The following is a 26,282-nucleotide window of genomic DNA, read 5'->3' on the forward strand; positions in this document are numbered from 1 at the left end:
ATTTCAAACTCCCTCGTCTCCCTCCTGATCATTCGCAGAGGAGATTATCTCAAAAAAATATACAAACAAAGAAATCCCCACTCCTTACTACTTGAACTTAAAATAAATAAATAATTATACAGGGTGAGGCACTTAAGCCGCCCCAGAATATGGATGCAGAAAGGCGCGTATCTCTTCACCTATAAAAGATATTCAATTTTTGCATAGAACCTTTCTGAAAGCAAATAACAAGAGGCTTCGAAAATGTCCTATGGAAAAATTGAATATCTGTTATAGTTTAAGAGATACACCTCTTTCGGCATTCGTATTCTGGGGCGGCTTAAGTGCCTCACCCTGTAGATTACATATATGTATATATATCAATATTTTTCTCGTAGCAAACAAAAAATTCAATCATATCTAAAATAAAGTACCCCATTATAATAATAATTACATTTCTATAATATTTACTAACTTATTATTTTAGCGCCAAAGTTACAGTGGGTAAAAGAAGGAATTTCGTGTGAACAAGGCTTTAGCCGCAGGGCCGGCAAAGGATTCGGCCATTTTGTTTGTTTCGTGAAAAAAGCTAAACGGGGTACCAAACGTAGAACGTAGCTTACGTAGCTTGGAGCAGCTTGGAGGAATTGAGAACGAGCGTCCCAGGAGAGATTGCGGCTTTTAAAAGGAAGATTATTTATCAGCTATGTCCCACGGTGGTAGAAACGAGTGCAGAATATATGTGGGAAATTTACCACCCGATATCAGAACTAAAGATATTCAAGATCTTTTTTACAAGTTTGGTAAGGTAACTTTTGTTGACTTGAAGAATCGAAGAGGACCTCCATTCGCCTTCGTCGAATTTGACGATCCTAGGTATAGAATAATCTACTGATATAAGATTGTATGTATTATTAAGTTTTCGTTAACGAAATATTTTAATGTCATTACTAGTCGGAATTTTCCTCTACCATATTTTCATTCTAGTCATAGAATTAATTTCTTACATCAGTATTCATAAACAAAACTTAACTTTAAATTCATACTAAAGACCCATAAAATCTAAAGCCTCTGCGACACATTTTATAGCCTTCAAGGCAAGCTTGAACTAAAATTTAGTTTATGAGTACAGGTATTAGTGTCTAGTTCACTATTAAATTTATCTTGTTTCATAATGGGATCCAATGTTTACAGGGATGCAGAAGACGCAGTACATGCAAGAGATGGATATGATTATGACGGATATAGATTAAGAGTGGAGTTTCCACGAGGAGGTGGACCAAGCAATAATTTCCGTGGAGGTCGTGGGGCTGGTGATAGTGGCAGGGGCGGTCGTGGAGAGATGAGCAACTCCAGGGGTAGAGGGCCCCCAGCCAGAAGATCCCAATATAGGGTACTAGTGACAGGACTACCACCTTCTGGTAGTTGGCAAGATCTGAAGGATCATATGAGGGAGGCAGGTGATGTCTGCTTCGCAGATGTTTATAAAGATGGTACTGGTGTTGTCGAATTCTTGAGATACGAAGATATGAAGTATGCTGTTAAAAAACTAGATGACTCAAGATTTCGTTCTCATGAGGTAAGAATTACTAATTTGGATATGGATAAATTGCAGCTTTGATAACAAAAACAATCTTATACATGTATATATATTTTTGTTTCAGGGCGAGGTTGCTTATATTCGTGTAAAAGAAGACCACACAGGTGGCGATAGAAGCCGAAGCGAAGATCGTGAGAGAGGACGCAGTCGTTCTAGGAGTTATAGCCCTCGACGTCGCGGTTCACCTACGTATTCGCCTCTTCGGCGCAATTATTCCCGATCACGGTCGCGCTCCAGGTCTCGTTCGTACGACTAGTGTGTACGTATTACATGGTAACACAAGTAAAGGCTTATCTACTCGCTTTACCATGTTTTCACCAATTATTGCTGATTTGAGACAAACGATGAAATGATCATTCTATTAACCTTTGATACAATTTATTGTACAAAGCAATCGTATATTTCTTTGATTGAATATGAATATCCAATGTAGTTCCACGTTTAACCGGTTGGCCAGGTGGACTCCAATCGTTCTTTGATTTACCTCGTTTCTTTATTTGTTTTAACTTCAAACCTCTCCCATCTTATTCGCTTTCAAAAACTTTCATCAAGCCAGCAATAACCAAAGGTTTATAGTCTCCTATTTAATGAATTTAATTAACGTTGCTTTATGTTTTCTTAATTTTCTGATCTAGCCTTAAGATAAACACAAAATAAGCATATGAATTTGATCCTTTTCGCCAATTGTAATAGAGATATTTTTTGGTATTCTGATTCATTAACAATTTGAAACGAGTAATGACAAAAGAAAATATCTGCAGTGGATAATTGAGATAATTATTTTTATATTAAAATATATACATTCCTTTATATTTCACAAATATTCTATGTACTGCGCATGTAAGTCGAGCTATAAAATTTCAACGATTATCCACAGTAATGATTTGATCACTGATTTTGCAATATTTGCATAATTAAAAATGCGGATGTTTTTATGTTTAAGCACTTTTCAATTTTCTTCTGTATTTTAAACAAAAAAGGAATGAAATTTCGAGAACGCGTTTCGTTCTAATTTTAAGTATGACTTTAGAAAGTAGCTTAGCTTTATTACTTTTGCTTGACTATACACACACGCTAAAAAAAATATTATTGAAAAAAATGTCTTTAAAAAAAATCATGTACATGAGACTAATGTTTTTTTTCTTTTGTATATTGGATTGGATTATAACGCGATGAATGAAAAACTGAAAATGGAACGATCTTGCTTCTTGGATGGATTTGGTGGACGGATATGATGGGATTATATGACACGTATTTTGGATGGATTTTTTACGGAGCATTAATAATTTATAAGGATTTCGGAAGAATTTTTTAAGGAACGCAACTGATATATATATATATATATATATATAAAAGTACTCTTAAATTGTGAATGTGGACGGAAATTCGAGGAGTTTGATGGATTCAGCTTTGCTTGGAAGGATTTCTTTCTGCACCGAGCACTTCTCAGCTGTATTTTCTTTTCTGTCGAGAAAAATATTTGGATGGATTTCTTCTTAAGGATGCAAAAAACTAAAAGCGGATATTTCCACACGGCTTAAAAAGATAAGGATTCAGCTGGATTTCTAAATTAATTTTTGCTATTTTACCTGGACTTTTTGTAGTAGCGCGAAAAGGGACTGCAGGACCTCAAAGGGATTCTTATTTAAAAAAAAGTACTACCAGAATTCAGCTGAATTTTTTATATGGATACAGAAGATTTCAAGAGGATATAATAAGATTCGGGATCTATTCCTCATAGCTGTTAATGCCCTTTGGACATTGGTATACAAAACTAGAGTATATTTTTTCCATCAGGACTTTTCACCCAGCTTTGCGCAAAGGAAATGATCGCTGGAATCTTAATTCCGTCAGGATCCTTACTCTTCTGTATAATCATTATCTTCATCATCCTGTCGATATTAGGAGAGCGGAACAGGATGATAAGTTTAGGAATCATGCGTTGGATTTGGGAATCTTTGAATGTTTCTGGAAATTATTCATCCTCGATATGCGAGTAAATAAATCTATATTCGAATGGAGATACTGATAATAATCGAATCATTGCGGATTTCGCGATCTGGAACTCAATTCGTTGGACGTACAAGGATTAGGATAAGGATATTTACATACGCATAAAAAAATAATTTTCTTGGATAATTCGCCGAGTCCTCCGGATCTTTCTGGATTTATTCTGGATATTAGTAAAATTCAGAATAAATCTGTTGTGATCTTTAAGGTGGACGTTTAAGGACTGTAAGGGAATTGACGCCTGGAGAATATTAACTGGAATAAACGGTGGATCATGGCAAAATTAGGATTAAGGATTTAAACATTAGGATGCAAGGATAGAAATTCTCTCAACGATGGAGAATCCAATCTTGTAAGGTATTTCACAGCTAGATATTTCGAACTATTCCCCAACACTGCATGCGTATTAAACACTTTCCCCTGGTTCACATTTTCTCCTCATGTTACGATGAAAAGGTGCTTTTTTTAAGCTGCTATCATTTCTGTTACTGTTATTATTATACATAAATATCTCCCCCTTCTCCTTACCCATGTTCTGAACTAATAAATAGTTTGTTAGTCACACGCACACAGGCCAAAAGTATGTTGTTAACCCTGTATTTTTTAACCGCATATCGTTTAACATTGCTGCAAATTAGAAAGTATGATTGGTGATGATGATGAAGTACAAATAAAAATTACGTGAACTGAAAAAGTGTAATCTTGTTTATTATTGTACAAAACCCATTATCCTTACTTACAGGTGAAATAAAACGGAGCGATGCCGTTTAATAAAATTGCACTAGTATTAGGTAATTGCGTACAGATATATATTCAAAACGCAAGTGTAGTATTGATCAAAACCGGTTTCTTTTCATGTGTGTGAGATTGGAATCGGCCCGCATCTCGCGATAAAATACACGCAGCAGCATCCATGATTCCTGGTACCCTCTACTTTTCTTCCGCCTCGTTCATCCTTTCTCTTTTCCGACGATAGCGAATGATATATCGGTCATAGGAGAGATCAGCTACATTGGATATGCCGTTGCTGCATCGATTGAAGATTCACAGCACAACTTTTCTCTCTAAGACACACCCAAATGCATCTATGCCACCTTCTACGTCCAGTCTTTCTTAATTCCATTCCATAGTATAGAAATTTAACGTGCTATTATAAAAAAAGGACCATAAACAATTAAGTAACCAAGTCTGAAAAAGTTTAGAGTTAAGACGGCGAAGTTTCACTCTTGCAAAATATTAATATTTAGTACAAAAATGTTGGAGAGATTATTACCCCGATCCTGCGAGATATGCAATCACTAAACGCTGTGTACAATAATTATGTTAGGCAATAATTAAGTCTCAAATTGGATTTTGGTGAAAAAGAAACGCCGATGAAGTAATTGCAACTAATTGTCCGGACATTTCCTTGTGTATTAATAGTAGCTTCTGGTACGTGCAATTAGAGATGGATGAGTGTATGAGTGAGAAAATAGGCAGAGAAGAGATTGGTTTGGTCCACGCTCGGATGCTGGAGAGTCTTAGAGATGCGAAGGCCCCCTCCAGCTGATCTCCTGAGGGTGTGGATCGGCAGGATCGACGACGAGGACGAGACGTTCGACGCGCACTAGTGGGGATAAAACTGGGCCTCGGAAAATGCGAATGCATCAAGTGCATCTGTTCGGTTCAAGCCGATCGGCGAATAGTCAGGTAGTTGTGCTTCGTACGACCTTCCCTGTGAGCGGTGCTTTGTTAATTTCATCTCAGGGGTTACCACCAACCACTCATCCATAAAAGCTTCTTCGCTTATCTATTCATGCCCTCATCAGTGGACTATGCGGGCTTACCATGTAAGTGTTTCTTCCCTTGCCAATTTAAATCACCTGTAACGATTAAAATTAACCAAGCATTAATTAACATTACTCCATATCAAAATAAGCACTGACAAGTTGAAATAAGACTAACTAGTACAAACATTATTTTTTGTCTACGAATTTTTAAAGAAATTAAATCAAACTAACTATAGGTAGCCGTTATCCTGTTGGCAGCATCTATAGCTACCGCAGAATCTAATCTCGACGGAGAGGAGAAAAAGGTGAGTAAAATTTTGCTTATATAAAGAAAGCTGAATTTTGCATGTAATTTGGAAGAAGGGTAAAATTAATTATTGATATAAGTGAAAAACGGTAGAATCCTATATGCATTGGCCCAATATTTGGCAATGGGAGAAAGGTAAAGCTCATGGTAGCACGAGCGTGTTACCTCCCTTTCTCCTGTACCGTTACAGGAGGAAGAAAGGAAAAACAGGTAAAGATGCGTCGCATTCTTTGGACTCGCGCGAATCTAGAAAGAGAACTGTACCAGTGAAAGTCACGTAAATTAAGAGGGCGCGGTTCAGTGAAAACAAACAACTACTTTTACGGTTCCCCGTCTCTGGTCCCTCACATTCTCCTCTCCTCTCCTCTCCCGCTCTCTTTACGCAAAATTTCACTCGCCAATGGTCATTTATTTCTTATCTAAGATCGAATTTTGATTTCATTGCACGACTAGCCAATGCAAAAAGTCTCTATTGTCATTTATTCACCTTTCTCTAGTTTTATAACATCCTCCTCCAATTCAGTGCACGCGAATCGATTAACCTGCACGTTAAAATTTTACTCTGTAGTTCGATTCATCCTATTATAATTGTTTAGTGCATGCAACAATTATTTTTCCATTTTCTGCACAGGGCATTTTATCGGTCGATGGCCCTCCATTAGTTGAGGCTGAAGCAGAGAATTTGGAGTCCTCCGAGGTGCTCAAACGCAGTCCTGATGACGACGACAATGCGGAGGATAATGAATTGAGTTCCATACATTCGGATATATTACTCATAGAAAATGCCACAAATTTTGGCCAAAAAGTACAGAAAGCTTCCAGGTACCAGGGCAGAAAGAATATCCAGATACTCAGGACTAAGCTACCAGTTGTTGTGAATGAGTCGGATATTTCCATAAACGAACCAACGAATTTGGAAAATATTTCCGAAGTGCCTAAAAATGTAGAAACGCTATTAGTGGAAGAGCCAATTGGTAACAGAGAAATTTTGAAAGGGAACTTACCGGAAGGTGTACCAGAAACTGGAGGTGATGAGTCTGCAACTGAAAATAAGAACTCTAGAGATCTACAAATAGAAGAGTTGATTCCTGTCGAAACGATGAAAGGGGATGTAGAGGATAAAGGCTCGTCGAGTGAAAGCAAGACTGGTAAAATTTTGAACGAGTTTGCGGACTACAAACTGGAAGAACTGGTTGATAACGCGAAGCCTTCCGATGACCATATCCAATCATCGGGGTTGTTTTCAAGGCCAATCGTAGTTCCCGAGCTGCCTTATGAGACAAGCCAGAATATATCGGAGGAAGTGCTGGTAGTAGAGGACAATTCAGCTTCTAGTAGTTTCCAGCCAACTTCCACTCTGGTTGGACCGGTGTCTTCTAAATTAATTAACGATTTGACCACACCTGAGAAGGAAATCATCTCTTCTGCAATGATACTGAATTCTCTCCAAGCTGGAATTTCTCTTGTCAATGCCGAGGCTCAGGCTCAGAATGAATTTTCGCGAGAGCCTGAAACCGGAACAATTTCTCCGCAGCAAAACGACCAATCGGTGGAGGTACAAAAATCAGTGGAGATTTACCACAGCGGCCCAGTTCACGAAATCCATTACTATCCAGTAAACCAGGCTACTATGATAGACATGGAGCCACCACAATCTAATGTAAATCCACAAGCACTTAAAAATGAAGTCCAGAGCAATCCTCTCGAAGAAAATAATAAGGCTCATTTTGACTTAAGCCAGCCACAGGATGAAAATGCATTTTTGGAGGCAATCTACTTCAACAATCCTACCAAACCAAATTTCGATAACCTTCAGATCTTATCGCCGTTAGCCAATGATGCTAAAAACAACAGAATACAAGATAGCGATCAAGAAACCAATTTTAGAAACAGCAATCATAATGTTAAATCTAACAACGCTTACCAACAACAAGATAATTTACACGTTAATATTCCAGAGCTTTACAGATTGCCAGTGAATCCTTATCAGGCAACTCTAATTAACTCTGGTCAGAGAAATAAGATAGAGATCGTACCTTCAATAGCTTTGAACCTGAAAAATAAAAATATCCAATTAGGCAATCAACGATTAAATCACTATAAAACGATAAATGCGCACAGAATTAACGATGGGTTGAACACGGGAAAATTTTACATTACCGATTTGAGAGGAAATCTTCGCCATAACGAGCTGGGTGAATCTGACCAGGCCATAGAAAGTACAATCGAGCTTCCAGCCTCGTCCAATCAGCTGGAGACTGCTCAAGCTTCTATTGAGAAAGTGATAGAAAAAACTGTTCACGTTCCACATCCGATTCCTCTAGACAGGGTGGTGGAGAAAAAGGTTCCAGTGCCAATAGAGAAGATTATCGAGAAGCAGGTGTCCATACCACAGCCTGTGCCAGTTCCTGTCCACGTTCCCGTTCAAGTTCCGGTTGAAAGGCTCATAGAGAAACACGTTTCTATACCACAGCCTTATCCAATTCATATTGAAAAAGTTCTGGAGCGTAGAATTCCTGTTCCTCTCCAAAGAATTATTCTTCAACCAGTTCCTGTGCACATGAAGCTTCCTCAGCAAGTACCTTACACCATTGAGAAAAGAGTACCCGTCCCTGTTGAGAAGATCGTCGAGAAAAAGGTTCAGATACCACATCCTTATCCTGTAGAAATAGAAAAAATGGTAGTAAGACCAAAGCCAGTTCCTGTTGAGATCATGAAAATTATAATCAAGCCTTCTTCTGGTCAGATTCGTTATAACAGTGGTCATCAATTGAGAAATCCCGAAGAGGAATCGTGGAATTATTATCCCTTTAACGTAGGAACGAACCAGAAGTGGCCCGAGCCTGTTGTAGGTGGAATTTCTTCGAGATCGAATCAAGGACAATCTAAGTCATCAGGTCAAGGTCATCAGGAGAGAAAGTCTCAGCAAAATCAGGCCCGAGCGAGAGAAGAGCTTCCTGCTTTTCGTCCAGGTCAGATCAGGATCCCTGGCCAAGGCCAATTTCTTATTTCAGGTCAAGGCCAGCTATTGATTCCAGGTCAAGGCCAGATATTGATTCCAACGCAACAGTTCGCAGTATCCAGCGGCCAGGGACAGATTAGGATTCCATCTCAAGGACAGATAAGAGTCCCTGCGCAGGGACACTTGGTTATCCCTGCTAATGACATTCAAGCTCAGGCTCAATCTAACTTGAGAAGAGCTCGACAGCCTGATGGATTTACACCTCAGGACACGGGTAACTTTAGGCAGTCCAAGATGGAATATGGATTCAAGCCGCCAATGGTACCATCCATCCAATATGATGAGAAGACTGCGACCAAAGTCGATAATTAATTATTTATTTGGATTCCAATATCCTTGTATAAATTATATCATATTGGTTTTGTGTTGACACAAGACCGAGAGAAAAATTGTCGCGATCGTTTGAAGTATTCATCTCTTTTGTTCGTCTCTCTATTTTCACAATTATATTTATCACCTGTTTTGGACCGACAACTTCGTAATATTAAATTAGTGGAATGTAATAATCTTGTGTACAAAAATATGTTTTTAATAAAAAAAATTAGTTATAAAAAACAAGTGGCGCCTTTCTTAATAACGATGTCAATAAATAAATACACTTACTCTCGACACAATTAATTATCTAAAGAACTGTTTGTGAATTGGATTTTTAGTTAAAATATATTTACAACGAGATAACAAAGTATGCGAAAAGAGAACAAATATCTTGACCAGAATGATGAGGCTTATTAAGAATAAAAAGATATTGCTTTTCGCATTTAAAATGATAATCTATTGCTAATTTGAAAGCCCTGATTGAATCGAACACATTTACTAGTCTCATTTTTTATATCATTTGTTCCTTTCTTCATAATATCTCGTAATAAATAGTTTAGCTAAGAATTTTTTCCAGTCCCAATGCAAACCAAAGAATTATTTTTGTCATAATATCGAAAATTAAGGATGCTGGCACAGCCTGGGGAATAGGTTTGATGCCCGTCTAATTTAGTTGGCAAGTTTGTTGAACTGCTAAAAAGAGAAATTGATTATAAATCTTACATTGTATCTTTTGCTATTAATTATTATTTAAATCTTACTTGGACGTATTAAAATAAGATTGAGTTTTCCAAAGGCAAACGACGCCATCTAGGCTAGCACTAGCAATATAAGAGCTATCAGAGCTCCAATCCACGTTCATTACAGTATCTTGATGCCCCTTTAATTCTGTTAGAACTGAATTAGCAGCTATGTCCCAAACATAAATTAATTTGTCATCACCTGTAAAGTATATGTTCGAACAATTTATATGTTAGTTTTAACTGAAGAATAGTTATTTGCAGTCCAATTTATCATAAATACAAACATCCTGCTGCTATGTATTTTCCGTTAGGGCTAAATGCCAAAGAATAGACAGTGGACCGAGCACCCACAAGAACTCTTATCAAATTGCTAGAATCTTTATCCCATAATCTCACAGTTTTATCTGCCGACCCAGTTGCTAAATACCTCGCATTAGGATGAAATTTTATACTCTGAAGGAGAACAAATTGATCGATTAATCAATATTTGCAATCAGTGCACCTGTGTGATTCTTAGCATTACTTTTTGAAAAAAACTAAGATTTAGATATACTTACATTAACATCTAAAAAATGGCCAGCAAATATTCGCAAGGGAAATGTTCTATCTAAGGACCATAATTTAGCAGTTCTATCATGTGATCCAGTTGCTATATATAAATTGAATGCACTTGTGTCCATACACCAAATTGGATAACTATGACCACTAAAAATATAATTTCATTAGTAAAAATAAATGCTAACAAAAAGGTACCCTCTCTTACTCATATATTGCAGCACAGGTATAGTCACTAAGTCTCCAGGCTCTCATTTCTTTATCACTAGATACTGAAACAAGAACTTCAGCTTCTGGAATAAACCTTAAATCATGTACAACATCAGTGTGTCCTCTTAAAACTACAGCTCCTGCCTCATTTCTGAAAAAATATCAATAAATAAAATTGCCTTTGATTAACATAGTATCAGTTTTAAGAAAAGTAATTTACATTTCATTATTATCTATGCAATTTGTTTCTTCAGGGAGATCGCAGGCCAAGGGAATCGGCTGAGGTCTACATTTTGGTTTAAGTAATACTGTTTCATTTATACCCCAAAGTCTTATTTCTGCACTCCCAAAGCCTACTGCTAATTTATTCATATCCTCCGTAATAATTCCACAACTTGCACTAGTAGAGAATAAAACAAATGAATTGTAAAATTCTATGGAAATCTATATTATTTTATTTACCTCTCAACAGCATTATTAATTTTAAATATTCTTATAGATTGTTGAGCACTATTTTGTAATATTCTACTAGCTTCTTGGAGTTCTCTTGCTTCCCTGTCAAGACCCGTAGCAGATGCTTGCTCCACATGGCCATTAATACCTGTTTCTTGCTTCTGACTAAATATTTCATCTACTTCCTGGTCCATTTGATGGGTATTTACATTTTTTAATATTGTAATATATGTATTTATAATCTGAAAGAACAGCAAAAATGGTTAAAAATCAAACTGAAACAAAAAATAAAAATGTTTAATACCTGCATTAAACTTATATGACCACTTTTAGCAAGAAACTGCCTGAGACAACTATGAGCATCATCCGACATATCAACTTTGTACTTTTTATTTTTAAATGCATTAATCATTGGCCTTAGCTCAATATCCTGCATTGAAAATACACTGGAAAGTTCCTCTATAAATTCTCTCTCTGTTTCCATAACAAATTCACTCTGATGTGTTTTTAAAAATTGAATAGCTGCCTGCCTATTACCAGCATGTAACATCTCTAAGTAAAGATGACAAAATATTGGATATAGGAGCCCTTTCAGCTCTGTTTTAAGCTTATCATTACGTATGCAGTTTACCCATAATTTAAACCTGAAAACATAATGACTTTACACTTTCAACAATTTTATTTGCCTAAGTATACACCAAAGGTGATGTGTTCAAGAGTCTTCATGCCTTTGATATGCTTGGTCAGCAGCAACAACATCACTGCCAATTGCACTAAAAACTATAGAATTTTCTCGTGCTGTAGCACACTCGGCGGTCAAACTTAATATCATCTCTTCGCTAGTCCAGCATGGTACACGATCAGTTTTCTGGTAAAAATCACTATCCTGTTTATTTGTAAACAAACGCAATTAGGTTATGTCAAATGACCCTACTTATTTCGACGAAAATAATAATATTTACCTGATAATGCCGGCGCCTTAAATAGGCTTCCACAGTTGCATGAATCAGATCGCTTTTTGATCTTTTCATCGTCATTGAATTATAAATAAACTATTCTTACATTTCGTCAAATAAGAAACGTAAGTCGCATGCCAGTCGGTGCTGATCACCGACTAAATCTGCCATTAAAAATTGTTCCATTAGTATAGGATTCTCTGTGGCAACGGTAAACACACATAAACAATTAATATTAATCTATAGATGTAGTAAAATTATCCTAAATGTTAAATGCCAATGGATTTTATGAGAAAAACAATGGATTCCCTGTCCGATTCGTAATCACAAAGCAATGTTAATGATTCACAAATGAGAGAGTAATGAATTATTCTTATAATTCGACTTACCCCATTATAAAAAGTAGTATAGCTTGTAAGTTATTTTTAATAGAATTTTAATCGTTTCGCAACAGTTTAACTTTAAACTATTTAAAAAATCTAAATAGTGAGGTTATGTCGCCCCATGAATGTCGACATAAAAAATTGGTAGGGCGACATTTGTCAGACACTTATTTTGAGGAACAGTCGGCTGCAGCAAGCATGTGTTGGTGCTATAGTATTGGTACAAGTGTGTGGGTTATTCAGATTTTCTTTTTAGCAGGAAAAATAAAATGATAATGTGTAGCTTCTAAATCATTCAATGTTTTCCTATTATTTATAACTCATTTATTAAAGACAACTAATACAAACAAGAAATTATTTTTATAATTATTGTAATTTTGATTTGGAAAAAGAGGCGTTTAAATCATTGAGCGAATAATCTAAAGAAATAATGGCTTTGCGTGAAACTTCGAAGCTTTGTAATGATTGACCGGAATAAAGATCAAATGACATACGTTCTTCACGCGTTATTAGTAAATAACCGCACATGATATAATCATATATTACATTAGTTTTGTATAATTATGTTACCCCAAAATTGCACTCTATTTTATGAAATTTTACTTAACTGTCATCAAATATACCGCAAATATTTTGACGACTTCTAATTGTTCATAAATGCATTTTAGTATAGAGGCAGTGTATATACACGATATACACTAAACCTTATCAAATAAATGCTACAAGTATGCGACAGAATTAATCTTATTAAAATAAATAAATACGTAATCATCGCAAAAAAAGTCCCTGCTTTGAAAATTATTAATATAATATGGAAAAGCTTAAAATTATTATATGTTAACACGTAGCATTAAAAACAATTACAAATAAAACAAAAATGTCTTATTTTGTTTTAATATGCTGCTCTCTACTTCTAAGAATTGTACACCATGTTTATAAGATATTTATGTCTCTGCTAGAACAAAATGAAAGAATACATTTTTTTGAGGTAGTCGGACGATTGTAGTAATACACATGATTTAAATTTTATATTCGTGCTATATTTATCTTTTTGGTAGACTTTGAAAGTCAATGAATTTTGCGCCTAATACTGAAATGAAAACAATTTAGGAATGAAACATGTAAGTAAATCTTCAGCAATTAATTGGAAGGAGAAAGCATGATATTAAAACTAAACTACGTAAAGTATAAATAATAAAGGAAACTGAATCATCCCTTACAATTTTGTATCTCATTTATGCACATTTATGTATATTTAGGGTCTGTTTTCAACTTATTGGTAAATGTTTTGTAAATTTATCTATTTGGTAAAGCCTGAAAATTAATAGTTAATTTATTACAGAAAAATATAAGCCTTCACTACAATCCTAAGTTTTCTCTGTTGTAATTCAGAAGGTGCAGAAAGATCTTAAATTATGCAAAACACATTATTTTTGTTCTGAAGTTCTGAACTATATTTTATTGTTGGGTTTCCTTTTCCCTTTTCGCTACAAGAGTTTACACGCAGATTCGCTCTCTTCGCAATCTATATCCTTACTTACTGCCTATCATTATTCATTGCCTACAGGCCTACATATGTATGTACTACATACACAGAATACAGCCTAATCCTTCGCTATCCTTCCCGCCACATCCCCTCTCCAGCGCTATTAACTAATTAGGAAGGGGATCACACTATTCCAGCCAGAAGAAGGAGCATTCACAAATTCGCTTACAATAATGTAAATTTTGCCGAAAGATGGAGACCGATCCAATGAAAGAAATGTTACTATAACTGCTCACTGAAACTAACGGATGACAATACTGAAAATTTCGCCGACTAAAACACCTAATACAAATTTAATATATTACAAGTAAATGCAAGTTATGAAAAACATGGTCTTTTCCTAACAGCGGAGCATAGGAGATTCGTGTTAGTTGACTATAGCACTCGGAATGATGGAATCTGAGAGCGCTGATTGGTCAATATTGCGTAGTACCAACATATAATAGGCCGTCACCAATAGTTGGATACGAAAAATGAGATTCATCCGCCACTTTGGTGTGGAGAAATGTTTACATGCTGATCGTAGCAGAAAGAGGTGTAAAATGGACAAATGTCAAATGTTGTCGTTACTAAAGTAAAAATTGAATACTTTGAATGAAAATGAAGAATATTCGTACTTTCTATTCATTATTTTCAATTTTTACTTTAGTAACCTTACCATTTGACATTTCTCCATTTTACACCTCTTTCTGCTAGGATTAGCATGTATGTAAACATTTCTCCACACCAATATGGCGGATGAATCTCATTTTTTGTATCCAACTATTGGTAACGGCATTCGGCGATCACCCTACGCCACACACAGCACAGAAAGGTAGCAGTAGTGCTAGCAGAGATGAAACGGGAGATTGCTCATGCGAGGATTGCGAGGTCCCGAGGCAATCCCTACCGGTAGGCGGCGCTGGTGTTGGCAAACGCGTGTCTCAGGTCCATCTAACCCCTAACGCCATCTATCGGAAGAGACCACGAAGCACGAGCGTTAAGCTTAGAATAGGGTAAAACATATATGCATTGTTGCCAGAAAGCGGAATAAAGAGAGAGCGGAGATATTTTCTCGGACCTCTCTGTCTTTCTCGCTGTTAGCTTCTAGCAGAAGAGTCGAGGCAAAATCTTTCCGTTTCGCTTTGCCGAAAATCTACCAATATTCGATGTCATTTACATTTGCAGCCCAATGCCTTTATACATGATTTTTTCAGCATATTTATTTATGAGCATTGACTTATTTAAATCAATAATAAATTAAGGAAATGCGTATTTGATATATAATAATTATTTTAACTATAATTTCATCGTTATATTTCGCTTATTTCCGTAAAATCTGCATTTCTTTAGTTTATTATTGATTATTGTAAGTCAATGGCAATTTAAAAAAATTTAATCTTAAAAAGAAAAGAAAAGTACCGATCAGGAATCGAACCCGGACCCACGAATCGCCACGCGATTACCTTACCGCCTAGACCACGAGGCTTCTTCAGTGCACCGTAAACAGATAGTCTTTTTAAGGGCTTGAAATCTTCTATTGAACCATATAAATAAACGAAGAACCGACATCTTTATTCATTATTATTCTATAATAATGGTACACAAATTAAAGAATAATTATATAATGTAGATTTTCAAAAGCTTTTCCAATAACCAAGAACGGAAACTGCGAGCGTTGATTATTTATCTTCGTTCTTGGCTATTGGAAAAGCTTTTGAAAACTATTCAAAATATAATTATTCCTTAATTTGTGTACCATTATGACAGAATAATAATGAATAAAGCTGTCGGTTGCTCGTTTATTTATATGGTTTAAAAGAAGATTTCAAGCCCTTAAAAAGACTATCTGTTTACGGTGCGCTGAAGAAGCTTCGTGGTCTAGGCGGTAAGGTAATCGCGTGGCGATTCGTGGGTCCGGGTTCGATTCCTGATCGGTACTTTTCTTTTTTTTTTAAGATTAAATTTTTTTAAATTGCCATTGACTTACAATAATCAATAATAAACTAAAGAAATGCAGATTTTACGGAAATAAGCGAAATATAACGATGAAATTATAGTTAAAATAATTATTATATATCAAATACGCATTTCCTTAATTTATTATTGATTTAAATAAGTCAGTGCTGATAAATAAATATGCTGAAAAAATCATGTATAAAGGCATTGGCCTGCAAATATAAATGACATCGAATATTGGTAGATTTTCGGCAAAGCGAAACGGAAAGATTTTGCCTCGACTCTTCTGCTAGAAGCTAACAGCGAGAAAGACAGAGAGGTCCGAGAAAATATCTCCGCTCTCTCTTTATTCCGCTTTCTGGCAACAATGCATATATGTTTTACCCTATTCTAAGCTTAACGCTCGTGCTTCGTGGTCTCTTCCGATAGATGGCGTTAGGGGTTAGATGGACCTGAGACACGCGTTTGCCAACACCAGCGCCGCCTACCGGTAGGGATTGCCTCGGGACCTCGCATGAGCAATCTCCCGTTTCATCTCTGGTGCTAGCTATCAGTTCCTAGATGGTGCTACAAACATTGCCCCACTTCATGACACGCCAGACGTCAGTGCCCTGTGCTCCTCACTCCTCCCCCACTTCATGCTATTGCTTTGCTAAACCCAGCTAAACCTAAACCACGTTTCCAGTCGCCATCTTTACAGCTACATCGTTTATACAAGTAATTACAATTAGAAGCGTTACAGCAAGTGAAGAGTATTTTAAAAATGTTATTAATTTTATCTGTTTTTAATATTTAATAATGGTTAAAATTATTGTTTCGCTATAAAAGAATCCTCGCAAGCAAGTGCATTGAATCCAATTGTACGTAGGAAGAGTCACGATTCTACAAGGCATCAAGAACTAAAAGCATCAAATTCATAAACGTTACACGCTTCTACTACAATTTACGATTGAAATAATTACTATACTGTTTATGCTTTAAATAGAGGGTATTAACTTTTAAATATTTTTTAAGAATAAATCATGAAGCATAGTTAAGCTTCGTTACTTAAAATATACAGCAGGTATTTCTCTAATGGGCCATTCCACGTCAAAACAGACAGATTTCAGAGTACAACACCGATTTTTTCTAATATATATTAATATATAAGAAAATACAAGAGTTTTGACACTAGTTAGAGTCAAAAATCTTTTTTCGTTCCGGAGATACGAGCTGTCAGTTTCCACTTTTGCTGTTTTTGGTAAAAACACGTAATTTTTTAAAATTCACATCGCCTAAACGAATATAGATAGATAACTCTGGCTAAAACGAGTAACTCAGGAAGAATCATATTTTATTAGAAAAACATAAAAAAAATAGTTTGTTATAAGTGGTTAAAACTATTACAATTAAAATAAACATTTGAATTAAAAAATGTGTTGCCATGCTCTGACAATTATAAAAAAATATCAGAAATGTTCCTTGGAATGTCCTCTATAAGGAAAAAAAAATAAAACGCGTATACTCTCTTGGTGTTCATAGTGAACAAAAAAATTTTATCACAACGCGCACGACCAGAAGCGTCGTCCGAGCGGCGTAAACCGGTGAGGAGCATGCGTAACTGAGCGCGGCTAGCGTCTACATGTCGGATTCCATCAATCTTCGAATAATGCCAGTTAACAACATATTTTAATTGTTTGTTTATGTTTTTATAACTATTATAAATTAGCAATATATTTATTATTATTCTGCTTTATAAGCAGTCATCATTTATTTACAAAATAATAAGAAATAATAAGGCATTTCTACATGGCATTGAATATACAAATTATATACTAATTTATATTTACATATTTTATTAAATTATGGCAGAAGAAAATATTATGAATATGAAACTGCTATACTAATAATATTTAACAAACTTTTACAATTGTATAATTATCTGATTGAGAAAAAGCTTTAGTTTGTAATTGTGTTGTTGAATCTATCGTTAAAAATGCACGATAAATTCTAGTTCCTTTAACTATTTTCGCCTTTTCAAAAAGATCGGTCAAATTGTTTTAACGCTGTTCATGTTCTTCATTACTACCAAATAAAAATTTCATATTTCTAATATTTGCTTCGGCCCATTGAAATAATAACGAAGCGTTTATAATTTGATTAGTTAGGGCCATTTCAACCAGACATAGTTAAGCTAACCACGAGTTGAAGTGGTGTAGCTTGTGTCACGGACACTATTTGTTAACTTGAGTTCAGCAAATTCAACCTCCGTTAAAGGTTTGGTTCAAACGGGCCTTAATGGTCTTTGCAAACTGGCTTTAGCGGCAAGCCGTTTTACAGTCTCTCCAATACCATCGCATGCATGTTTACCATAAATAATACAGCAAAAATCTTATGCTATTATATTATCTACATCTTAGTATAATTTTTTAGTTTCTACTGAGAAGCTTTACAAAACTGTTCATTTATTTAGGCACGTTAGATATGTGTCTAAGAAGTAAGTTATAAAATTAAATTTTATAAATACAGTTTTAAATTAAATGGTTTAATTAACTTTGAAAAAATAATTCAGATCTAAACAGTGTCTTGAATGCAATAATTTTTAGTCACGAACATATTTGTAATATCTAAAAATGCGTGTTAGTGCAAAGCTTCAAATAAAAAAATATATATGTGATTGCTATAGCTGTTTCACTAATAATAAAATTAATGTTAAATCTTATAAATTTCAATACGAAGATTAAGAGATGAAATCTATCCTTTATCAGATTTGTTCAGCAAGAAATGAAACCAAGCAGCTCAAAAACTAGTTATAAAAGGGAACGAAGGACATATTCTGAAGAGTACGATAGAACTTCAGATAAAGAATATCGGGCTTATTTGGCTCATAGAAGAAAAGAATGGCTGCGACAGCAAGAACTAATCAAACAACGTGAAGAATTAAAGAAAAAAAAAATAATGGAGTTTGGAGCAAAACTAGCAAAACAATCAAAATCACCAACAGCTGTGATGTCAAATCGGTATTTTTATTTCCATTTCTAACTTATTTACATTATTGTCACAAAATTTTATTTCATATTAAAAAATCTTAATTACTTTAGGTTAGAATCCATAGGCAGCACTATATCAGTTTTTAGAGGTCCAGAAGGCTCGAAAATAGATTATGCTAAACTTAATGAAATAAAGGTTGTTATCCACAGAAAAGTTCCTAATCCAAGATACACTGAAGATATTGTTAGAGATATTATAAAACCGGAGGATATCCACGTAGCACAATTGTGATAACCGACGTCATTTTTGCGTTAGTTTTATGTGAAAATAGTGATGTTAATCTGCAACGTAAAATTAACATAATATAAATGTCATATAATTAACAGCACATTTTAAGATATCACAACAACAACAGTTTTACAACATTCTCGTGATGTCTGGTTTTTAACATATTTAAAACGTTATTATTGATAACGTCACCTTATTAACATTACACCGACAAAACTTCTGTAATATCATAGCGATATCGAATCTTTAATATGAGTAAAATGTTATAATTAATGACGTCCCATTTTTAACATTACACCGACAAGATTTTAGCAATATCTTAGCGATATCAAGTCTTTAACGTATGTAAAACATTAAAATTAATGACTTCCCCATTTTAACATTACACCAACATTACTCTTGTAATATCTTGACGACATCAATAATATTGGTAACGGTTTCTTTGCAGCATCATAATAACTGTGCCATTTTAGTAGCATATAAATGTAATTTTCAGTGTTTAAGTCGGGTACAACATGTTAATTAAACTTTATATACAATTACTTTTTATTGGCGATGATATATTTTGAAGTTTAAATAAATGAAAGATGTTTTATATATTTAATCATGACAATTATTTATTTTATAATTATATAAAGTATTTTATGTTCACTGTTGTAAATTTATATAATAACAAAAAATAGTAATATAAAGAAAAGTTTCCATATTTTTTTCTAAGAATTACAGTTTCCAACATATATTAATTTATATATATTATTGCAACAGTGCATATGTAATGAAATTTTAACATATAAAATATATAAGTTTAAATATTTTTAACACCATACATTATAATGAAAAATATAAGGATGAAAACGATTTAAATATATTTAAGATTTAGGCAAATTGTTATTCATCGCATCTTGTGAAATATCTAATCTTTTTCGCTTTCGTTCGCATCGCTGGGTGCCGTACCTAAAGAAGTCTTTCGCGCACTTTTCAAACTCGGTGTCTGTTCCACATGGATATATCGATTTCACTGTACCTATAAAATACAATTGATAAAACCATTATATATCCTATAAAATATTTATAGAATATCTCGCTCGATTACCTTTTAATTCAGATATCAAAGTTAGATTTTCTATTTTGAAATTATTTTTTGCCCCAGTCCACGAGCATTTTCTGGACAAGTCATCGCTAAATACCTTTCCTAGACATCGCCTTGTCAACTTGGTTACATTTTCACCGCCTACAGTCCTTAATACTTGACACTATTTTAATTAACATTCAGAATATAATTTTCACAGTAATCATTATAAAAACTAAAATTTACAAATTTTGTAATCATGATTTTCTGTAATTAATAATAAATATATAGTTACAAATGCTCTTTTTTCTGGTGAACTCTTTAACTTATTTTCTAACTCTTTTATGTCTTCTATAGTATTTAGTGGCAAATTAAAATTAGTATCAGGAAAAATATGAAATCCTGAAGATGCTCTTGTTACTACAGTTTCTATACTATTTTTATATTCTTCAATTAATCCACTTAATTTTACAACTTCCTGTGTTAAAATACAAATTTCTGCTTGATATGCTAAATAGAAAAACCATTAAATTAGTAAAGCATTTTATGATTACCAAAACAAATCATTGTTAATATCTCTATGGAAACCTTTACAGCAGGTGTGAAGATTTTCACCATTATTTATAATAGTAGTATCTTCCAATAATATATTTATAGGGCTAAGACATGGATAATTATTCTGGGGTGTTCTTATATCGGGATGGCGTACTTCTATATCTCTTTGAGGTGTCTCTGTATTACGTTGCTGTACATCTATTTCAACATTATTTGTAGCGGCGTTTGTTACATTAGCAGCACAATCTGAAAGTAAATTAAATTTTGGTAAGGTAATAATCATATACTAAGACAATTTTAAGATTTAAAAATAATTAGAGCTTCAACCATTATCATTATCACTGAGTGTAAATTCATCCTCTCCTTCAGATTCCGTAGATGAGTTAGCATCAGTAAAATCTGAAATTATAGAATTAATACAATAAAACATTTTACTTTAAACCAATTAAAAGAAAAATTAGAATTATCTTACCTTTAAATATTTTAGGTTGTACACTACGGTGACCCTTTCCCAAAGGCTTATTTTCATAGTCCGTAGACTCCAAAGCAGCAAACTGTTGTTCATATCGAATAGCAGAATCACAATCACCTGAAAACAATGAATGTCTGGGTTTAAATATTTTTCCAAATTTAAGCATTTACAAGGCGATTTTATTATGCATTATAACCAACCAAATGTTCTGATAATTTGACATTTATAGACCGGCCAATTCTCATCAGGTGCAGATGCTTTTTTCATTAGTGACTTATAATTTTTTGAGTTGCTAGGCCATGAGCAATATGAAATATTATTCTTCACAAATGTCCAGGATAATGGTACTGTAGACACTTCTTCATCACTACCTTCATGTAGAAACTTAACCACTGAATAATTTTTTAAGTTACTTTCCTAAATAAAAATATTTCAGACGATAATAGTTTTTCTGGAATCCATAATTTCTGTTATAATTCTACTCGGATATTTAAAAAAATTATATTAACATGCAAATGTATACAAAGGTTTCTATGACATAAAAAGGCTTTTTCTTACCTTTCTGGCTTTACTAGGTTTCATTGTCTTCTTTTTTCCCGATTGAAAATGACTTCCTATACTTTACAATTTTGTCATACACTAAATTAAACTTCTATCTGACAACCTTATTTTTTCTCGTAATCTAGGTTATTTTTCATATGCATTTGCTTGTCTTCAATTTATAAATCTTCCAAATATATCGCCAAAAGACAGAAAAATTACAATTTATACGTATACGTTGTAAAATAATTTAACTACAAGTGACTATTATTTCCGTTTTAAAATCATTTAAATAAAAACTTAAACACATTTCTCTCACTGTAAATATTTTTTCATAACGTCATATAATAACCAAACAATAAATTGGAAAGTATTTTATACTTTAAAATATGTGATAGTTAATTACAAATGAACTTTTGTCTCATATCTGTACCTTGGGCGTCTTAGACATTGCAACAATTGTGATTTGGCGCCATTATCATAGGCTGCGTTCCTTCGTCTACTGCCAGTACTGAAAACCTATATTTTGGGTCGGCGTCAAAATACCGAAAAATGTATAGTATTTTTTTTTTAGCGGTTGGTATTGATGATATTTCCTATACAGTATCATGGCGGTTGCGACCTTGTTCGGATTCTGTCAAAATCACCTGCTTCCGGTATTGGTAAAAGGAAGAAATAAGGAATGTTCAATCTTTACAAACTATATTTGTCCGGTGTATGATGTGTATTGTGTGTTAATTAAATGGAATTGTGTGTAATTAAGTTAGATGATTGAAGTTAAAGAATTTATTCTTAGTATTTTATGAAAAACTAATAGTAAATGTCTGAAAAAAAATGAGTTTGTATATAAATACAGGAATATATTTTATTAGATCGATCCCTACGCGTGAAAGAGCGAGCAAAATCTATTAATCTACATAATTATATGTAACATTTATTTTGTACATTTTATCATAAAACAAAAAATATTTTAATTAATATTCAGATGTAGGATTTAAATAACATTTTATTCTTTCTACATTATGAAAATGATATTTAATAAATCTTAAATTTAGTCAGTATACATAAATATTATGTTGAAGCATGAGATAATTCAAGATCTGTTATATTCAGACATTTGTATTATTTTTAATAACAATAAATGTGAATTCTACGTTATTATGCATGTATCTATTTTTTAATAACATTAATTTATTTCTTATTTCTGATAAAGATTCATTATTACCTATAGTTATTTTTGGAATATTTTTACCTTCTTTCATGATTTTTGATCCGTTTTTAACTTGAATGCACCTTAAATAGTTTTCCATATTTTCAATTTCCTGATTTTTCAAATTTTTTATTGCTGTAAAATTATTAAGCAAATTCAAAATGTGTCGAATGAAGTCTTCGGGCTGTACATCCTCAATTACTTTTAACATTTTATAAAACTCAATTATTTCTTTATCTTGCACACGTGTTGCTTTTTTCTTTTCTCTTAGCTTTAACGTATTATTTCTTATTGATTCTAAAATGTAATAATTTTCTTTTATCAGCAGTTTTAGGAAGTCTAAAAAAATAAAAAAATAAAATTAATAATGTAGATCTCACAATATTTTAAACTCAATATTCAAGTGACAATATTTTAAGGGAGAGTCCGACCAAAACTTGTAAGGTAAACTTATACCATGAAGGATTGCCTATATGCTGTGAATTAGCCAATTAGCATACGTATATTCGAGAAATTGGTAATCCTACATGATAAAATTTTACCTTACAGATTTTGGTCGGACTCACCCTTAGATAAAAAGAGTTGGATCAAATTGCGATGTAAAGTACTAGAAATAAACTAAAAATTACAATACTGGAAATAAGTAAAACTAAACTATATTTCTATTCTACTATTAGATTTGTATTAATGGAAGTCCTTTATTTCATAGGTTTAGAAAATGTGGACAAAGAGATTGAGATGAGCTAAGAAAGGCTGATAGTACATTATAACAATTTTATAATCTACTTATACTGTTAAGAAATTAAAATCAAATTACTATTCTATGGTGTTCTATACTGAATAAGAAGAAATATATAGAGGCATGCATAACATATTTTATGAATAAGTTTTATGCTACAAGCTACAGAGAAGTATACATATATGTATGTACATTTTATACCAAAATTTGCAATAATAAAAACTACTTAAACTGGAGGAAAAATAGCATATGGATTTATCTTTAATAATTCATCTGAATTTGACAATACTGACTTCATTAAAATATATATTAACAAAGGAAATAATTATTTTTACTATTAAAAAATTTCATATTTCCTAAAAACTAAAGTTTCCAATTATATGCTATTTTGATACGAAACAGGAAACAATAAATATATATTAGATATTATCTCGACTTACTAAGAAACTGATTAATATTCGATTTTTTATTTAAATTTTTATTTAAAACCTTGTGATATGCTTCAGCGTTGTTATTAGTTCTCTCTTTTAAATTAAAAACGCTAAAATTTGCAGGGGTGGTAGCAACTAACCATTGTCTTTCGTAATAACGAAAGTAGTTATCAAACAAATGATTGAACTCTGTAATTACTTCTCTTTTAATAAGGTTATAAGTCTCAGTGACATACTGCTCCGGTAAAAGTGCCAGTAAAATCAATTTTTTTAAGACTATAAATCTTTCTGGGCATGTAAATTTATTATATTTTTGACTGATTAAACCCATTTTTTGGGCATTTTTTATTAAAGCCTATAGTTTTTAAGTATAATTTTATATTTATTTCGAACAGTAGAAAAATATTAGCTACACTGTACAAGATTATAAAGAACATAACATTATACAAATAAGAATATGTAAAACTAACTTTCATTTAATGTAAATAATAATTAATAGAATATATAATGTTGTGTCATGAACACTCAATTTATACCAATTTTTGTATGCTGTGAATACTTACTTGTGAATAGTGGAAATAACAATAACATATTTTTACATGTGGATAATTTCTCTTTAAGCCATTCCCTATAGCTTTTTCATAATCAGTCATGACTGTAGCTGGGTTAAATGAAGGAATATTATCTTTTAAATATTCAAACACCTTTGTATAATTTTCCTCATTTCTATTATTCATAAAAACCCAAATTATTGGTATAGCCTGTAAGAAGAATAAATAAGATAAAAGTCAATGAGCAATGATTTTGCTGGTGTAAATACAAAATTAAAGGCATAAATTGAATAAAATATTCTGCAAAAATAGTTTCATTTAAATTTGAATAAATAGTCCTGAACTGATATAAGTTCAAGGGTAGTTCTCTTAAAAATATTAAAATTCCAAATTCAATTTAATTTTCTTCTTTAACTTACTTTACCAATATTCTTATTTTCTACTTTGGTTAAAATAGTTAGAAGTTGAACATGCTTTTCCTTAAAGTTTGGGACGATTCTATAGGTTGCATCTATATATAGTACAGCATTTTTTAAATTTATTTTGTTTATCAAACTATTATCGTATAGTAAAATGTTTACATCTGTTTTAAGCGATGAATTGGAAATAATAGATTTAAAACTTAATTTACATTTCTCATCTCCATATGTGTATTCAAGAAAACATGTGCTTTTAATATTTTCTAAAGATCTTGCAAAATCTACCAAAGATTTTACTTTTATATTATTTTGACTCATAAGGTTATTGCTCATTTTATATTTTTGAATCCTCCTTCTACATGAAGAATAGCTTATGTATCTTCCAACATCAGGGCATCTTAAAAAAAATTAAAATTATTTACTTTAATAATCAAGATTGTTTAAGAAATACTTAATACATTCTCTTAACTATGACTAATGAATGTACACCTTACCTTTCTTTAGCAGATGCATAAACTTTTATTGGGTCAAGACCAGGAATTTTACATAAGTCTTTAAGAATACTATAAAATTTTAAATTGTCGTTAGCTTCTTTTAGCTTAAGGTGATTATGAGTTTTTATTAAATAAAATTTTCCGTTAACATATTTGCCTCTTCCTTTGCAATTTAACAATTTATGCTTTATACAGGATAAATATCTGGAAATAAAAAGTAGATGAATTTAATACATAAATGCCTAGAAATAATATTTGAAATATAATAAACTCTTAGCGGTTTTACATTAATTCACAGTATTTAATGGACATAAATTTGGTTGTATAATTTTCAGTCAATATGTAAAGCACTGAATATGATAGATTATAAAAAAAATAATAAGTATTCTAAATAGTTAACGTACATAGTTTTATCAGTCTTCTTTTTGATGTAGTACTTATAGCCATCGAAAAACCACATTTTTTAAAACAGGAAATTTATATTAAGAATAACTTCTTTGTTTACAATATTCTAAAGCCTACGGCACACTATGCTGGATTTCGTGGTAGAATGCTTGCTAGATTTGTGAGGACTAATGAGATTATTATATTTAATTCACAACTGAATCATCATTGGTCTTCACAATTCTAGCAAGCATTCTAGCACGAAATCCAGCATAGTGTGCCGTAGGCTTAATTTAGCTATCACAGTTATTTTCATTAACGGAATATATATCACACACCGGTCAATTTTAGTTTGCTCAACTTAGTAATTGTAA

General features: G+C 32.9%; 6 protein-coding genes across 8 annotated transcripts; 3 read left to right on the forward strand and 3 right to left on the reverse strand.

The window, feature by feature from the left end:
* Positions 1-555: 555 nt before the first annotated feature.
* SF2 (splicing factor 2) lies at positions 556-2,934 on the forward strand. Its single transcript, XM_066735200.1, has 3 exons — positions 556-855; positions 1,174-1,558; positions 1,644-2,934. Exons 1-3 carry the CDS (start codon positions 686-688, stop codon positions 1,833-1,835), a joined length of 747 nt encoding a protein of 248 aa, XP_066591297.1. The 5' UTR covers positions 556-685; the 3' UTR covers positions 1,836-2,934.
* Positions 2,935-6,675: 3,741 nt separating this feature from the next.
* LOC136778723 (uncharacterized) lies at positions 6,676-9,007 on the forward strand. Its single transcript, XM_066735820.1, has one exon. The coding sequence runs from the start codon at positions 6,765-6,767 to the stop codon at positions 8,997-8,999; it is 2,235 nt and encodes a 744-aa protein (XP_066591917.1). The 5' UTR covers positions 6,676-6,764; the 3' UTR covers positions 9,000-9,007.
* Positions 9,008-9,089: 82 nt separating this feature from the next.
* Positions 9,090-12,918, reverse strand: LOC136778391 (TAF5-like RNA polymerase II p300/CBP-associated factor-associated factor 65 kDa subunit 5L). 3 transcript variants are annotated; one of them, XM_066735199.1, is made up of 11 exons: positions 12,309-12,918; positions 11,926-12,119; positions 11,692-11,849; positions 11,268-11,607; positions 10,973-11,205; positions 10,731-10,910; positions 10,509-10,661; positions 10,303-10,450; positions 10,030-10,198; positions 9,764-9,944; positions 9,090-9,692 (listed from the first exon to the last, which is right to left on the reverse strand). In XM_066735199.1, exons 2-11 carry the CDS (start codon positions 11,998-12,000, stop codon positions 9,563-9,565), a joined length of 1,767 nt encoding a protein of 588 aa, XP_066591296.1. In that variant the 5' UTR covers positions 12,001-12,119; positions 12,309-12,918; the 3' UTR covers positions 9,090-9,562. The 3 variants fall into 3 exon arrangements, with proteins under 3 accessions (XP_066591296.1, XP_066591295.1, XP_066591294.1); XM_066735198.1 differs by having other exon boundaries at positions 9,100-9,695; positions 11,926-12,083; positions 12,309-12,913; XM_066735197.1 differs by having other exon boundaries at positions 9,100-9,695; positions 12,309-12,913.
* Positions 12,919-16,460: 3,542 nt separating this feature from the next.
* Positions 16,461-19,462, forward strand: LOC136778273 (uncharacterized). Its single transcript, XM_066734967.1, has 4 exons — positions 16,461-16,503; positions 18,199-18,262; positions 18,534-18,785; positions 18,867-19,462. Exons 3-4 carry the CDS (start codon positions 18,550-18,552, stop codon positions 19,045-19,047), a joined length of 417 nt encoding a protein of 138 aa, XP_066591064.1. The 5' UTR covers positions 16,461-16,503; positions 18,199-18,262; positions 18,534-18,549; the 3' UTR covers positions 19,048-19,462.
* A 1,187-nt stretch (positions 19,463-20,649) lies between these two features.
* On the reverse strand, positions 20,650-21,746 carry LOC136778551 (uncharacterized). The gene is made up of 5 exons (XM_066735501.1): positions 21,699-21,746; positions 21,341-21,591; positions 21,141-21,257; positions 20,996-21,067; positions 20,650-20,914 (listed from the first exon to the last, which is right to left on the reverse strand). The coding sequence occupies exons 2-5, from the start codon at positions 21,405-21,407 to the stop codon at positions 20,664-20,666; spliced, it is 507 nt and encodes a 168-aa protein (XP_066591598.1). The 5' UTR covers positions 21,408-21,591; positions 21,699-21,746; the 3' UTR covers positions 20,650-20,663.
* A 578-nt stretch (positions 21,747-22,324) lies between these two features.
* Positions 22,325-26,199, reverse strand: LOC136778428 (uncharacterized). The gene is made up of 5 exons (XM_066735254.1): positions 25,929-26,199; positions 25,525-25,728; positions 25,193-25,427; positions 24,624-24,821; positions 22,325-23,229 (listed from the first exon to the last, which is right to left on the reverse strand). Exons 1-5 carry the CDS (start codon positions 25,982-25,984, stop codon positions 23,221-23,223), a joined length of 702 nt encoding a protein of 233 aa, XP_066591351.1. The 5' UTR covers positions 25,985-26,199; the 3' UTR covers positions 22,325-23,220.
* Between the last annotated feature and the right edge of the window lie 83 nt (positions 26,200-26,282).

Source organism: Prorops nasuta, unplaced genomic scaffold (assembly GCF_024137725.1).
Source record: "Prorops nasuta isolate Cenicafe-Biocafe unplaced genomic scaffold, Cenicafe_Pnas_1.2 PNAS00014, whole genome shotgun sequence".
NCBI classification, from domain to species: Eukaryota; Metazoa; Arthropoda; class Insecta; order Hymenoptera; family Bethylidae; genus Prorops; species Prorops nasuta.

Coding starts and splice junctions, on each gene's coding strand:
- LOC136778428 (XM_066735254.1), bottom strand. CDS start 25,984: ATGTGGTTTTTCGATGGCTATAAGTACTACATCAAAAAGAAGACTGAT. Junction 25,729..25,928: donor AAGAAGACTGATAAAACTAT/GTACGTTAACTA, acceptor TTTTATTTCCAG/ATATTTATCCTGTATAAAGC. Junction 24,822..25,192: donor ATTCATCGCTTAAAACAGAT/GTAAACATTTTA, acceptor TTCTTCTTACAG/GCTATACCAATAATTTGGGT.
- SF2 (XM_066735200.1), top strand. CDS start 686: ATGTCCCACGGTGGTAGAAACGAGTGCAGAATATATGTGGGAAATTTA. Junction 856..1,173: donor GTCGAATTTGACGATCCTAG/GTATAGAATAAT, acceptor CAATGTTTACAG/GGATGCAGAAGACGCAGTAC. Junction 1,559..1,643: donor CAAGATTTCGTTCTCATGAG/GTAAGAATTACT, acceptor TTTTTGTTTCAG/GGCGAGGTTGCTTATATTCG.
- LOC136778723 (XM_066735820.1), top strand. CDS start 6,765: ATGAAAGGGGATGTAGAGGATAAAGGCTCGTCGAGTGAAAGCAAGACT.
- LOC136778551 (XM_066735501.1), bottom strand. CDS start 21,407: ATGAAAAAAGCATCTGCACCTGATGAGAATTGGCCGGTCTATAAATGT. Junction 21,258..21,340: donor TCAAATTATCAGAACATTTG/GTTGGTTATAAT, acceptor CATTGTTTTCAG/GTGATTGTGATTCTGCTATT. Junction 20,915..20,995: donor ACTCAGTGATAATGATAATG/GTTGAAGCTCTA, acceptor ATTTACTTTCAG/ATTGTGCTGCTAATGTAACA.
- LOC136778273 (XM_066734967.1), top strand. CDS start 18,550: ATGAAACCAAGCAGCTCAAAAACTAGTTATAAAAGGGAACGAAGGACA. Junction 18,786..18,866: donor ACAGCTGTGATGTCAAATCG/GTATTTTTATTT, acceptor TAATTACTTTAG/GTTAGAATCCATAGGCAGCA.
- LOC136778391 (XM_066735198.1), bottom strand. CDS start 12,000: ATGACGATGAAAAGATCAAAAAGCGATCTGATTCATGCAACTGTGGAA. Junction 10,911..10,972: donor ATTAATAATGCTGTTGAGAG/GTAAATAAAATA, acceptor ATTCTCTACTAG/TGCAAGTTGTGGAATTATTA. Junction 10,451..10,508: donor ACCTGTGCTGCAATATATGA/GTAAGAGAGGGT, acceptor TTATATTTTTAG/TGGTCATAGTTATCCAATTT.